This window comes from Bubalus kerabau, chromosome 7 (genome assembly GCF_029407905.1).
Source record: "Bubalus kerabau isolate K-KA32 ecotype Philippines breed swamp buffalo chromosome 7, PCC_UOA_SB_1v2, whole genome shotgun sequence".
NCBI classification, from domain to species: Eukaryota; Metazoa; Chordata; class Mammalia; order Artiodactyla; family Bovidae; genus Bubalus; species Bubalus kerabau.
Genome location: NC_073630.1, coordinates 120,685,744 through 120,698,213, shown reverse-complemented (window position 1 = coordinate 120,698,213; position 12,470 = coordinate 120,685,744). Strand labels below are relative to the sequence as shown.

General features: G+C 64.0%; 1 protein-coding gene and 1 non-coding gene across 6 annotated transcripts in view; both read left to right on the top strand.

Annotated features, from left to right (window-relative positions):
• NSD2 (nuclear receptor binding SET domain protein 2) overlaps positions 1–10,748 on the top strand; it is a 76,960-nt gene extending 66,212 nt beyond the window's left edge. For all 5 annotated transcript variants that reach the window (XM_055589274.1, XM_055589277.1, XM_055589273.1 and 2 more), the window contains 13 exons: positions 476–607; positions 695–818; positions 1,241–1,441; positions 2,173–2,352; positions 2,635–2,791; positions 2,919–3,124; positions 3,911–4,014; positions 4,860–5,129; positions 5,969–6,085; positions 7,994–8,135; positions 8,350–8,456; positions 9,072–9,276; positions 9,709–10,748. In XM_055589274.1, the coding sequence (XP_055445249.1) occupies positions 476–607; positions 695–818; positions 1,241–1,441; positions 2,173–2,352; positions 2,635–2,791; positions 2,919–3,124; positions 3,911–4,014; positions 4,860–5,129; positions 5,969–6,085; positions 7,994–8,135; positions 8,350–8,456; positions 9,072–9,276; positions 9,709–9,980 (2,217 nt within the window). In that variant the 3' untranslated portion in view covers positions 9,981–10,748. The remainder of the gene's footprint in view (positions 1–475; positions 608–694; positions 819–1,240; positions 1,442–2,172; positions 2,353–2,634; positions 2,792–2,918; positions 3,125–3,910; positions 4,015–4,859; positions 5,130–5,968; positions 6,086–7,993; positions 8,136–8,349; positions 8,457–9,071; positions 9,277–9,708) is intronic.
• LOC129658216 (small Cajal body-specific RNA 23) lies at positions 7,792–7,915 on the top strand. Its single transcript, XR_008717316.1, has one exon. It is a non-coding gene; the product is annotated as a small Cajal body-specific RNA 23 (non-coding RNA).
• Positions 10,749–12,470: the final 1,722 nt, after the last annotated feature.

Here is a 12,470-nt window from a genome sequence, read left to right as displayed (position 1 = left end):
GCCCCTCCGCAGGGAGGAGGCTGTGGGACTGGGTGGGCGGGGCTCTTGGGCAGTTACTGGGCCGCATGTCCGGACGACGGCCCCTGCCCTTGGCGGAGCACGCGTTGTAGCCACGCGTGCGGAGCCGCTGCCCATCCGACCAGAGGCCCGCATCTGACACACCGCGTTGGGTGTGGACACGTCTCTCTTAGCCTAAGATCATTGACCCTTTATTGATCGGGTAAGAAAAGTCAAGCTCGTCGGCCCCATGCCTGTCCTAACTCACCTGCAAGAGCAAACTGGGTTTTCACAAAAGTTGCTTCATTTTTAAGGAACATGGCGAGAGGTGGCGCGTGTGCCCACGCGCACCGTGACCTGCACACCAGGCGGGGAGCCGCTCCCCGTGTGTGCACGCGCGCAGCGGGCCCACGCCGAGGGGGAGCCGGCGGGGCTGCTGGCGGCCACTGTGAACTGTCGTCCGCCTCCTTCCTCCCAGGTCTCGGACGGCCCCGGAGACGAGCCCCCGGAGTCCCCGGACGAGAGCGCTGACGAAACCCAGACCGAGGCGTCCGTCTCCTCTAAGAGGTCGGAACGCGGAGCCACCGCCAGGAAGGAGCACGTGTGCCAGGTGAGGGGCGGGCCGGGCCGGGGCGGCCTCCCTCCACCAGGCCGGTGGGCGCGGGGACCCCCTGAGCCTCTGGCCCTCTCCCCACAGCTGTGCGAGGAGCCGGGCAGCCTGGTGCTGTGCGAGGGCCCCTGCTGCGGCGCCTTCCACCTGGCCTGCCTAGGCCTCTCCCGCAGGCCGGAGGGGCGGCTCCTGTGCGGAGAGTGCACCTCAGGTACGTCCCGCCCCGCCCCTTTCCCCGCCCCTTTCTCCGCACCGCACAGTCTCTGCCTCCCGGTTCGCTGCACGGTCTGGGGAGGGGCGTGGACGGCCCATGCGGCTGCGGTCACCGCCCACCTCCTCTTCCCTATCCGGGCCGAGGGCGTCCGGACTCGTCGGAACGGGTCCAGTTGGAGGAGGAGATCGCGGCGCCGGCTGTGGGGCGCCGTCCCCACGGAAGGAGAGGGGGTGTTAATTGGAGGAGCCCCTCCCTGCAGCTGCTCGCCTGTTGGAGGGCGCAGCCCCTCCCGGGCAGCCTGGTCAGACCCCCGCGGGCAGGGCCCCTCGAGGGCCGGCGGGCTGGAGGAGGAGCCGGTGCCCCGCCCGAGGCGCGGCGGCTCAGCCCTGCTCCGCGCCCCTTCTCCCCCCGGCCGCCAGGGATCCACTCCTGCTTCGTGTGTAAGGAGAGCAAGAGTGACGTCAAGCGCTGCGTGGTGTCGCAGTGTGGGAAGTTCTACCACGAGGCCTGCGTGCGCAGGTTCCCCCTGACGGTGTTCGAGAGCCGGGGCTTCCGATGCCCGCTTCACAGCTGCCTGAGTTGCCACGCCTCCAACCCCTCGAACCCAAGGCCATCGAAAGGTACAGAGAAGCTCCATGCGGGTGTGACCAGATCCGAGCCATCGAGGGGGCACGGGGTGGCAGGCTTGTCCCGGAGAGCTTTGCCCCACGTAGGTTTAGATATCTTCTGTCACTGACTGGACGCGGTGGGGGTTAGGGTTTTTCCTCCTGATTTTCCTTCTTCCTGCCTTAAATGTCATCCTAATGATTGCTGACTTGAGGAAGGAGGGCCTGAGCCCTTTTGACAGATTCTATTTGTTCAGGCTTTGATGGTCCTTCATGTGTGAGAACCATATTTTCAAGTCCAGTCCCATCTGTATCGTACAGTGTGGAGTCTGTGGGACTCAAGGGCAGCTGGTGTCTGCTTCCTGACACCAGTGGTCCTCAACCAGGGGCCTGCACTCCAGGGGGCATAAGGCCGTGTCTAGAGGTGTTGGGGGTCCCTGCTGGCGTGCACAGGGCAGCCCCCATGGGCCCCTATTGGGCCGCAGTGCCCAGGCTGAGAAACCCTGGTTGACCTCCTTTTAGAAAACAGCATTAAATGCTTGATGGTTTCTGATACCTTGTTGAATCACCATTGCCTTAAGGAAATGTGTCTTCACAACGCCTAACGGTATTCTTACCCTCCCACCCGAGTCCCTGTTTTCTTCTGCTGCCCCCGGGGTATTTCTGCAGCAGCGCTGTGAGCCTGCGGAGGCCCGGCCCCCCCGGCTGCCCCGCTGAGGTGTGGGGTGTGGGCATGTCCACTCCAGGTAAGATGCTGCGGTGTGTCCGGTGCCCCGTCGCCTACCATGGAGGGGATGCGTGTCTGGCCGCGGGCTGCTCGGTGATCGCATCCAACAGCATCATCTGCACGAACCACTTCACCGCCCGGAAGGGCAAGAGGCACCACGCGCACGTCAACGTGAGCTGGTGCTTCGTGTGCTCCAAAGGTGAGCCTCCCAGCCCCGCGCTCGCTCGTGGCTGGCCCGGGCGGTCCCGGGGCCGCGCGCCGAGGGCCAGCCAGCCGTGGCCCTTCTCCAGCTCTGTCCACCCGCTTTCGGTCCGTGTTTGCCCACGTAGTCGCATTCGTGGTCTCTGAGTTAACCACGGTTGTGCCACAGACTCGGGGGATGGCTTTCGTGCTAAAAAGAAAGCGTGCTCCTGTGTGACGCAGATCCCGGGAATTGGGGTGGGGGGCTGCGGCGGGGGGGCTAAGGGCACCCTTGTTGCAGGGGGGAGCCTGCTGTGCTGCGAGTCCTGCCCGGCGGCCTTCCACCCCGACTGCCTGAGCATCGAGATGCCGGACGGCAGCTGGTTCTGCAACGACTGCAGGGCTGGGAAGAAGCTGCACTTCCAGGACATCATCTGGGTGAAGCTCGGGAACTACAGGTGGGGGAGGAAGCGCCCGCCCGCCGCCGCGGTCACTGTCTTCTTTTCCTTTACAGAGCTGAACGCAGTGAAATTCTGTCACTCTCTCTGAAGAGTCTGTGAACCCTGTTTTTAATATTTATAATAGATGGTGGCCGGCAGAAGTTTGCCATCCCAAAAATGTCCCCCCAAATATTCAGAAAATGAAGCACGAGGTTGGAGAATTCCCTGTGTTTTTCTTTGGGTCTAAAGATTATTACTGGACGCATCAGGCGCGAGTGTTCCCGTACATGGAGGGGGACCGGGGCAGCCGCTACCAGGGGGTCAGAGGGATCGGAAGAGTCTTCAAAAACGGTACGGGGCTCCGCGGGGTCGGGCACGGTGCTTGGGGGCCTCTGCTAATGCTGAGTTCGTTTCCAGTGTTTGGTTTCTGTGGGAAACGCTGGATGCAGCATTCTCTTCTAGCTGTAGCTTCCATGCTTGTGGCTAGGTTTGTTGAAGCAGAGGATAAGACGTGACATCTAATAAGTCTCCTAACATTGTGGTGACCGCCACCAGCATGCATTAGAGCTCTCTTCAGTACTGGCCTGCAGGGGTTTCTCCCCGCCCTTCCTGTGCGGGGAGTGCACTGCAGTCTGTGGCTGCTGCACCAGCTGTCGGGGCTGCCCCGTCAGCAGTCACGGGGGCTCCTCCCCACAGCCGGGTGGGGGCAGAGGGCACAGAGGGCTGGCCTCGTTTGGGGGACGCAGGGGTCAGGAAGGGCAGCACGTGAGGGGGCCTGGGCACTCGCCCCCTGGGGAGGCAGCCTGCCCCCCCCGCGCACCCGCCCCTGCTCCTGCACACGGCCCACCCAGGTTTCTCGAGGAGAGGTGGTCCGGGCGGGCGGCTGGGCAAGGGCAGGGTCAGCGCCCCTTGCCCGGAGGCCCTGCAGAGCCCCCCTGGTTCTTAAGCTGGCTGCTGGCTGGCAGTCCTGCGCCCCTGTCTGTGTGGGTGCCGTGTGGCCTCCTCCTGGTTTAAGGAGACCAGAGACAACACTTGGCAGTGAGATGAAAGTCTAGACAAAGTCATTAACGTACAGACCGTAATGGGTGGACGTATCTATTTGCTAAAATCTTTTACTGGCACTTCGTTGACTTTTAGCACTGCAAGAAGCTGAAGCGCGTTTCCGTGAAATCAAACTTCAGAGGGAAGCCCGAGAGACGCAGGAGAGCGAGCGCAGGCCCCCGCCCTACAAGCACATCAAGGTGACCGCTCCGGCGGGGCTGGGCTGCTCCCGGCAGGCGTCCCTCCTGGACAGCTGCGCCGGGTGTGCTAGGCGGGAGTGGGTGCTGCCACTGGCCATGTGTCCTCTGGCTCAAGGCCAGGGTGCGGGCAGGGCTTTCCCACAGGAGGCCTGCGCTCAGCCCAGTGGTCAGCCGTGGAACTGCAGCGCTGGCCCGGCTGCCCAGAGCAGGGCGCGAACGACAGGCCATCCTCCTGAACCCCACTCGCTGCCGCCGAGCGCTAGACATAAGCCCAGATGAGAGGTGGTCAGCCCAGGCCCCCCGACCCAGGAGGACCTTCTTCAGATGGTGCGGGGAGCGAGGCGGCGGGGCAGGGGCCATGTTCCCACGTGCTGCCAGCCGGGGCCCCGGGTGGGTCCGTGCCGCCAGGGTGGGCGCCCGTGCTGTGCCTCGAGGCAGGTCAGGGGCTCCGTCTTGGCTCCCCATACCTGGGCCGTGGTCAGCGTCTGTGACTAACGTGCATTTAGCCTTCGCTTTGGGATGAGTCCCCTGGAACGGAACTACAGGGGATGTGACGTGGTGCTGGGGTTCCCGAGGCTGTTCCAGCCCCTCCGCCCCACCCGGGCACCGGTGAGCAGGTGCCTCTCACCACAGCCTCCCGGCTGCTCTTCCTGCGCCCAGCCGCTGCTCCCCTGCCGCTTTCCTGTGCGTTTGCCCTGAGCTCAGGAGGCCGGGGCTGCCCTGCCCCTGTGAGGAGAGGGCCCGGCGGCTGCGCGCCCCGCCTGGGGGTTCTCGCGAGCACACTGCTGCTATGGGGCAGCCCAGAGGAGGGCTCACAGGAGGCTGAGCTCGGCTCTCGCCCGCAGGTGAACAAGCCCTACGGGAAGGTGCAGGTCCACACGGCGGACATCTCTGAGATCCCCAAGTGCAACTGCAAGCCCACCGACGAGAACCCGTGCGGCTCGGACTCGCAGTGTCTGAACCGCATGCTCATGTTCGAGTGCCACCCGCAGGTCTGCCCCGCGGGGGAGTCCTGCCAGAACCAGTGCTTCACCAAGCGCCAGTACCCCGAGACCAAGATCGTCAGGACGGACGGCAAGGGCTGGGGCCTGGTGGCCAAGCGGGACATCAGGAAGGTGCGTGCGTGCAGTGTTAAATGTGTGTGCACGTGTGCGTGCGTGTACATGTGTGTGAATGTGTGTGCGTGCACGTGTGCGTGAGCACATGCATGAACGTTGATGTGTGAATGTGTACAGCGTGTGTGTGTAAATCGAGGGCTCACTCGCCTCTTCCTCCTCCTAGACTCCCTAGCTCATGTTGCTTTTGCACTCATTGAGAACAGGATTTCAAAAAAGGGTTATGAATTGTTACGATTGAATATTATAAAACATTGAATGGAAGATGTCTACCGAAGTAAAACTCTGAAATTCCACGAGTCGGGCCTTCTGTCAGAATTCTGACGGCAGCCGTTGGGAAGTGAAAGGTTTACTGAGATGGGTGGCCGGAGTGTCGTTGAGCAGTGCTGTGGAGTCGCTCTCACGAGGCCGTCCCAGGACCGGGCAGGCGGGGCCAGGCTACCGGGGAGACACGGACCACACGGCATCCGCGTTCAGGCTGCCTGTCGCGGCTGACCCCAGCAGTGTCGAGAAGGACAGAGGAGTTGAGAGGCGCTTGAAGGACGCGTGCCCCGGCCCCGTTCGTCTTGCCCTGACGGCCGGTTTAGGGGCTCTCGCGGGAGAGCTTGGTGGTCTCCACCCTGCTCTCTGCTGGGGAGGGCGAGTGTTGCAGTGCCGGCCATGGGCGCTGGGGGGCAGGGGCTGGCGTGTCGCTCCTTCCGGGGTGCTGAGGGAAGCTCCTCACCCACAGCCTTCAGAGCGTATGTGGTCACCTGACTGACTGATGGGCGGGGACGTGGGGCTCCGGGCTGTGCCCGGCAGGGTCTGCTGCTCACCCCACCGCGCCCTCTGGCCTCCAGGGCGAGTTTGTGAACGAGTATGTGGGCGAGCTGATTGACGAGGAGGAGTGCATGGCGAGGATCAAGCGTGCGCACGAGAACGACATCACCCACTTCTACATGCTCACCATAGACAAGGTAACGCGCGCGGCCCAGGCCGTCCCCGCACAGGAGCGCGCCGTCTGGCATCGGGCCGCACGCCACGTGATGCTGCTGTGCCGTGAGCGCGGCTGTGTCTCACACGCCTGCGGCCACTGCCTGGGGGCTGGGACCAGCGCCGTGCAGCCCGTGAAGGGCTTCTGGGAGCCCCGTGCATCCCTGATGCGCTCAGTCCTCCCAGGGTCAGAGAAGGGGGCTCGGGAGGCCGCCCTCAGGGACACGGGGAGACTCCTGAGGTATCTGTTCCTTGTCTGAAGCCCACGTCCGTCAGCAGTTTGGCACGTGTGTCCTCTGCGGGGACCAGTGTTCTCAGCGGTGCTGAGCTGGACTGTCATAGGTGAGGTGGAGGAGAGCAGGGTCGTCAGGACACAGCGCCCTGCTGACCAGCCCTCTCCAGGGGCTCTAGGGGACACAGCCACCCCAGGAGATGGCCAATGTCTGCACCCCCTGCCATCCCGCACTTCCTTGGGGGTGTGGTCGTGAAGGAGGTTATTTTATAAGAAATGAAAACCCGAGGCCTGTGCCTTCCTGTGTTTCAGAGTCTAAACTTGAACTACTTGTCTTGTGAGAAATGCCAGTTTGATCACTTAACACACAAATCAGTCCCTGAAATGATAATTCACCGAGGGCCCTGGCCGAAGCAAAGAGAAAGCCCATGAAATGGTTCCTCCTCCATCTTTTTCCTGCAAGAATCAAAGAAAAAGCCCTGCCTCCCTAAGTGTGCCTCCCTTGCAGTAGAGCAAGGTCTCTGTGAGAAGACCCTCACACACGCTTCACTGTGGTGAGAATCTGAGATAAGAAGCCCAGATCTGAAAAGAAGTATTAGATACGTTACAAAACAGTTAAAACCATGAAGTGAGATTTAGAGACAGAAAAACAAGATACGGAGGAATAAATCAGGCAGATTTGATAAAACGGTCAAAACTGGGAGTTACCATAAATTCACTGAAGTCAACCCATTGGATGGGTTAAGAAAAATTAGATGGTGACAGAGGAAGTTTCTGCCGCTGAAGAAGCTCCCAAGAAACTGCCCAGATGCAGCAGACGTGCCAAGACCGGGCGGGAGAGGTGGGGAGGCGGGAGAGGGATGTTCAGTAGGCGCGACAGGAGAGGCAGGAGGCCTGGGGGAGAGGCCGTGCGGACAGAGGTCTCTGGGATCCGTGCGGCACGGATCGTTTCACGGAGAGGCCGTGCGGACAGAGGTGTCTGGGATCCGTGCGGCACGGATCGTTTCATGGATGAAGCTGACCAAGTTTTTGAACGGGGTAAATAAAAACCTACACCTTTATACAATTTTAAAAAAGCAAAACAAAACTGTAAGATGCCCAACGTTGTGAAGACTTGGGAAGCGAGCGAGAGGGCTTCCTGGGGGCCCTGCGCCTGGGGCTGGCGCTGGCGCTGCCGTGGGCCTGGGATCCATCCCTGGCCTCGGAACTGAGACCCCACACGTCGGGCAGTGAGGGCCCTTCCCCAGGACAGCGGAGAAGAGAAGGGCGGTTCTCGGAGCAGTGGTGGGACGGCCGGCCTCCCCCCGAGTGCAGTCCCGTGTCCTCCTGACTCGTCTGCCCCGCTGCTGGTCTGGCTGGACCTGCAGGCTTGTCCGTGTCTTCAGCGGGTCTGTCTCGCCCCCATCGGCGCATGCCTCTAGGTGGTGGGGTGACGCCTGACCTCTCCCTCCCTGCCGCCCGCTCACCAGCGCTCGGTCTCTCCTTGTGGTGCTGACCTGCCCTCCGTGAGCCAGAGAAACAGGACTGGTTTGGGGGTCTCCCATCCGAGCAGCCACGGGAGCCCACGGTTTCCAGTTCGACACGGCTCTCCGCGGGGCAGAGCCTCGGGGGGGCGCTGGCCGCACCGCGGGGCCCGTGACGCCCGAGTTGTGCCTTGCAGGACCGCATCATCGACGCCGGCCCCAAGGGGAACTACTCCCGGTTCATGAACCACAGCTGCCAGCCCAACTGCGAGACCCTCAAGTGGACGGTGAACGGGGACACGCGCGTGGGCCTGTTCGCCGTGTGTGACATCCCCGCAGGTACGCTGCCTCGGGCTGCACGCGGGGCAGCACTCTGAGGACCCGTCCCAGGCCGCGTGGTGGGCCAGGAGGGCGGGTGGTAGGGCAGGTGTGTCTTGCTGGGAGCGTCCCCTTCACGGAGGGGGCTGGGAGGCTCCGGGGCTGCCTGCGCGGCCACGAGGCTCTCGGCGGGGAGGACGGGAGGCCGCGCCCCCAGTGCCGTGTCCCCTCGCAGGGACAGAGCTGACCTTCAACTACAACCTCGACTGTCTGGGCAACGAGAAGACGGTGTGCCGCTGCGGAGCCTCCAACTGCAGCGGCTTCCTGGGCGACAGGCCGAAGGCGAGTGGCGGGGGCGGGCGGGGCGCGGTGAGGCCGCCGAAGGCGAGTGGCGGGGGCGGGCGCGGGCGCGGTGAGGCCGCCGCGGGCGAGTGGCGGGCGCAGGCCGCGGGCGCGGTGAGGCCGCCGCGGGCGAGTGGCGGCGGGCGCGGGCCGCGGGCGCAGTGAGGCCGCCGCGGCTTCACGGGGCTCATGGTCTGGGGCCACGAGCCGAGGCCGAGGGCCGTCAGGGTGGGTCTGTGCCCGGGCCTGCTGCCCGCGCCTGTGTCTGCAGTGTCCCATGTCTGCAGATCCACCTCCCCAGGCCTGCGTCCCAGCTGCGTGATGCCGGCAACAGCCCTGCTCCCTGCGGTGCCAGCAGGGGTGGGGGCGGGGACAGCGGCGTCCTCCCGAGGACATGGGTCGCCGCAGGCGTCGGGCCTGGAGCTGCAGCGTGCCTGCCTGCTCTGCCTTGCCCAGCTCGGCTGTGTTCTCGCATCCTGAAGGAGGTCCTTCGGGGCCTGGACGCGCCACGTGGTCCCCAGGCGGACGGACCAGCACGCCCGCGGCCTTGGTGGCCCCTGCAGCCCCACCTGGGCTCCCAGCGCCCGCGGTGACTGTGCTGCTTCCCCGTTGCAGACGTCAGCAGCCTCGTCCTCGGAGGAGAAGGGCAAGAAGACCAAGAAGAAGGCCAGGAGGCGCCGCACGAGAGGCGAGGGGAAGAAGCCGTCCGAGGACGAGTGCTTCCGCTGCGGTGACGGCGGCCAGCTGGTGCTGTGCGACCGCAAGTCCTGCACCAAGGCCTACCACCTGCCCTGCCTGGGCTTGGGCAAGCGGCCCTTCGGTGGGTCGGGGGTGGTGCCCCAGTCTCTGCGGGGAGGACGCTGGGCTCTCGAGAGGGACACTGCCAGCTGCTGTCAGGAGGGAGCCCCAAGGCCCTGGCCCCAGACCGGAGGGAGGCGGACACACGAGCCTGGACAGGAAGCTGGGGGCGGAGGACAGGCCGGCAGGCAGGTGGTAAACAGAGCACCTTCATGGGCACATCCGAGGTGGGGCCCCCGGAAGCTCGATCCAGCCACTCTCGGTCCTGGGAGCAGCCGTGCCGGCCAGTGGCCTGGCCATGGACACAGGCCCACTTGCCCGCCAGGTCTCTGAGCCCCAGCTTTAGCTTTTTTTATGTTTTGCGAGTCGTGTGCAAAGCAGGGCCCGTCTCACTGGAGTGAGAGCTGAAGTGAGTCCCCACCCTGAGTCCCCGTGACACTCGCTGTCCTTGCAGGGAAGTGGGAGTGCCCTTGGCACCACTGCGACGTGTGTGGCAAGCCCTCCACTGCCTTCTGCCACTTCTGCCCCAACTCCTTCTGCAAGGACCACCAGGACACAGCGGCCTTCAGCTCCACCCAGGACGGGCGGTTGTACTGCAGCGAGCACGACTTCCGGGCGGAGCCGGCCCGGAGCGCCAAGACCGAGCAGCCCTGCCCGGGGCCCAGCAAGGCCAAGGGGCGGCGGCGGCGGCGGCGGTGTTGGCGCAGGGTCATGGAAGGCAAATAGCGCCTGGCTGGGGCTGGGTCCGACCAGGGGTGGCCGCGGGCGGGCGGGGGGCCGGGCCTGGCAGTGTCAGAGGACCCCGCCCCTGGCCCCCGGCACAGACGCACAGGCCTCCCCGCGGAGGAGCGTCCTGCCACTGAGCCATCTCAGCAGCGCCCGCTGCGCCCGCACTGACCGTCCGAGCCACGTGGGCGCCCCGCGAGGCGCCGACGTCCCAGGACAGACAGCCTCACTACACAGCATCACAGCTACACTCGAACCTCAGCCGTCCCTGCCCCGCTGTCCTTCTAGGCCGAACTTAGGACTGAAGATTAACTGGCACATGAAATGCATTTCTCTCACCCGAGGGGTATAGTGTTTCCCTGAGGGTCTCTCATCCCCAGTCTTCATGACGTTGCCCGCCCGCGTCACTCAGGAGAGGAGCCCAGGGTGGGGCCTGGCAAGCACCGGGACCCAGGATGCCTTGGGAACGTGGTTTTGACTATTGCGCTTATGAAACAGCTGTATGGTTTTTTTTTTTTGTACTAATGTGAAGTTTTTCCTCAAAGTGCTTCTTTTCCATCCTAGTGAGAAGCCGATAGTATAGTGTGTGAGCCCTGGCGCGGCTCTGGCTGTGGATCTGGCCTCACAGCAGGCCTGCACCCCAGGCCTGGGCAGCTCCCCGAGGGGCCCTCACACGGAAGCATTTGTGGATAGTTTTGATTGGTTTTTCTTTACCAGTTTCTGGCTTTTACTCTCAATATATTTTTGCTAAACTTGTTTCACAAAGTAGCACCGAGTGCAGTGCTTGTTTACTGACGCGTCCCGAGTTCCCGCGGCCACAGGCCGGAGCGGCGGGCGTGCGCCCTGCGGAGGAGCCTAGGCTGCCCGGTGCCCCCGCCGTGCACCCCGAGTTCCCGCGGCCACAGGCCGGAGCAGCGGGCGTGCGCCCTGCTGAGGAGCCTGGGCTGCCCGGTGCCCCCGCCGTGCGCCCCGAGTTCCCGCGGCCACAGGCCGGAGCAGCGGGCGTGCGCCCTGCTGAGGAGCCTGGGCTGCCCGGTGCCCCCGCCGTGCGCCCCGAGTTCCCGCGGCCACAGGATGGAGCAGCGGGCGTGCGCCCTGCTGAGGAGCCTGGGCTGCCCGGTGCCCCCGCTGTGCTCGGAGCTTGAGGGGAACCTGTGTCCGGACAGCCCTTTCGGGCCGAGGAGAGGCTGCCTGGGCAGGGGTAGCGGGAGCCGGGCTGGGCGGACAGGCTCGGTGGGGGCACTCAGGCCGGGCCGCCGGGCGTGGGCACCTGGCCTTGCGACAGCCGGCTGACGCCCTGGGGCGCCGCGTGGACCTGGGCCCGGGCACAATCCCAGCAGGAGCCCCCCTGCCTGCCCGTCTCCACATGAGGGGAGCGGCCACTCAGCAGGTGCTGTTCTCTGACCCTTTCACTGAAACTGCCTGGATGACGTACATCCTGCGGTTTACACACCTGCCCCGGAAAACCGCGCCTGAGGCCCCGTTCGTCTTGCCATCCCGCCGCAGAATCACGGGGTGTGTGATGCAGTGCTGAGCCGTCAGGGTTGGGGGGGGGGGGGGTCTCTGCATCCCTGACCCCTGGGAAGAATCTGTTCTGGGTCTGAGGCTCCCGCGGCCTCCTGAGCACAGACCGGGGTGGTTGGGGTGCTGCTGACCAAGGCCGTCCCACTGGCCCTTTTCTAGTGACCCTGGGACGAGTGACCGCATGGGACCAGAGGCAAAAGCAGCTCGTCCTCAGCGGCCCCGCCATCTCTGGGGGGACTGGGGGCATTTCTGTGCAGAGCTTTGTCTCTCAGACTCCGTCCGGAGAGTACTGGGAGGACGTAGGTCACCTCCTGAGGCCCTGTGCTCGGGGGGCCGGGCGTAGCCCTGCCCTGCAGAGCCAGGCCCGGGGAGTGGCCCCCATCCTCTCCTGCCAGGAGGGCCTCTGCCCACCAGAGCACTGCCGCTGCTCTTGCAGCTGCTGTTGCACTTTGGGCACAGGTGGGTGCAGGTTAACTTATTTTTATATTTGACAGTAGTCAAGTTTTGTGATCTTTGAATCACTGATATTTCCAAATTCTTTTATGATTTTTCTGAAGGAAATACTGGAAAACTTACTTTAGATGTGGTTGCCCTTTTTCCAAAAATTATTATAAACTAATGAGCAAATAACACTAAGTTCTGAGTCTCTAAGAAGCCAATTCACAGCTCTGAGCAGAACCCGGGCCTGGAAGAGCAGCGGAGAAGGGCCCTCCCGGCGGGGCCCCGGCCTCCCTCTGTTGAGGCCTCTGCCCCGAATCAGAGGGGCGCTGGACGTGGGGAATTCAGTCTGCTCTGAACCTCAGTCTCCGTTCTTGGTGTTAATGTGAGGCCGAAACAAAAGAAAGCTGCCTGAGGGCCTCGGGACTCAGCACAGGGGTGGACAGGCTCCCCGGGTGCTGACAGCCTCCCGGCCCCTATCCTGTCCTCCCAGGGGGTGGGGGTCAGCCCGCCACCATCCCAGGACCC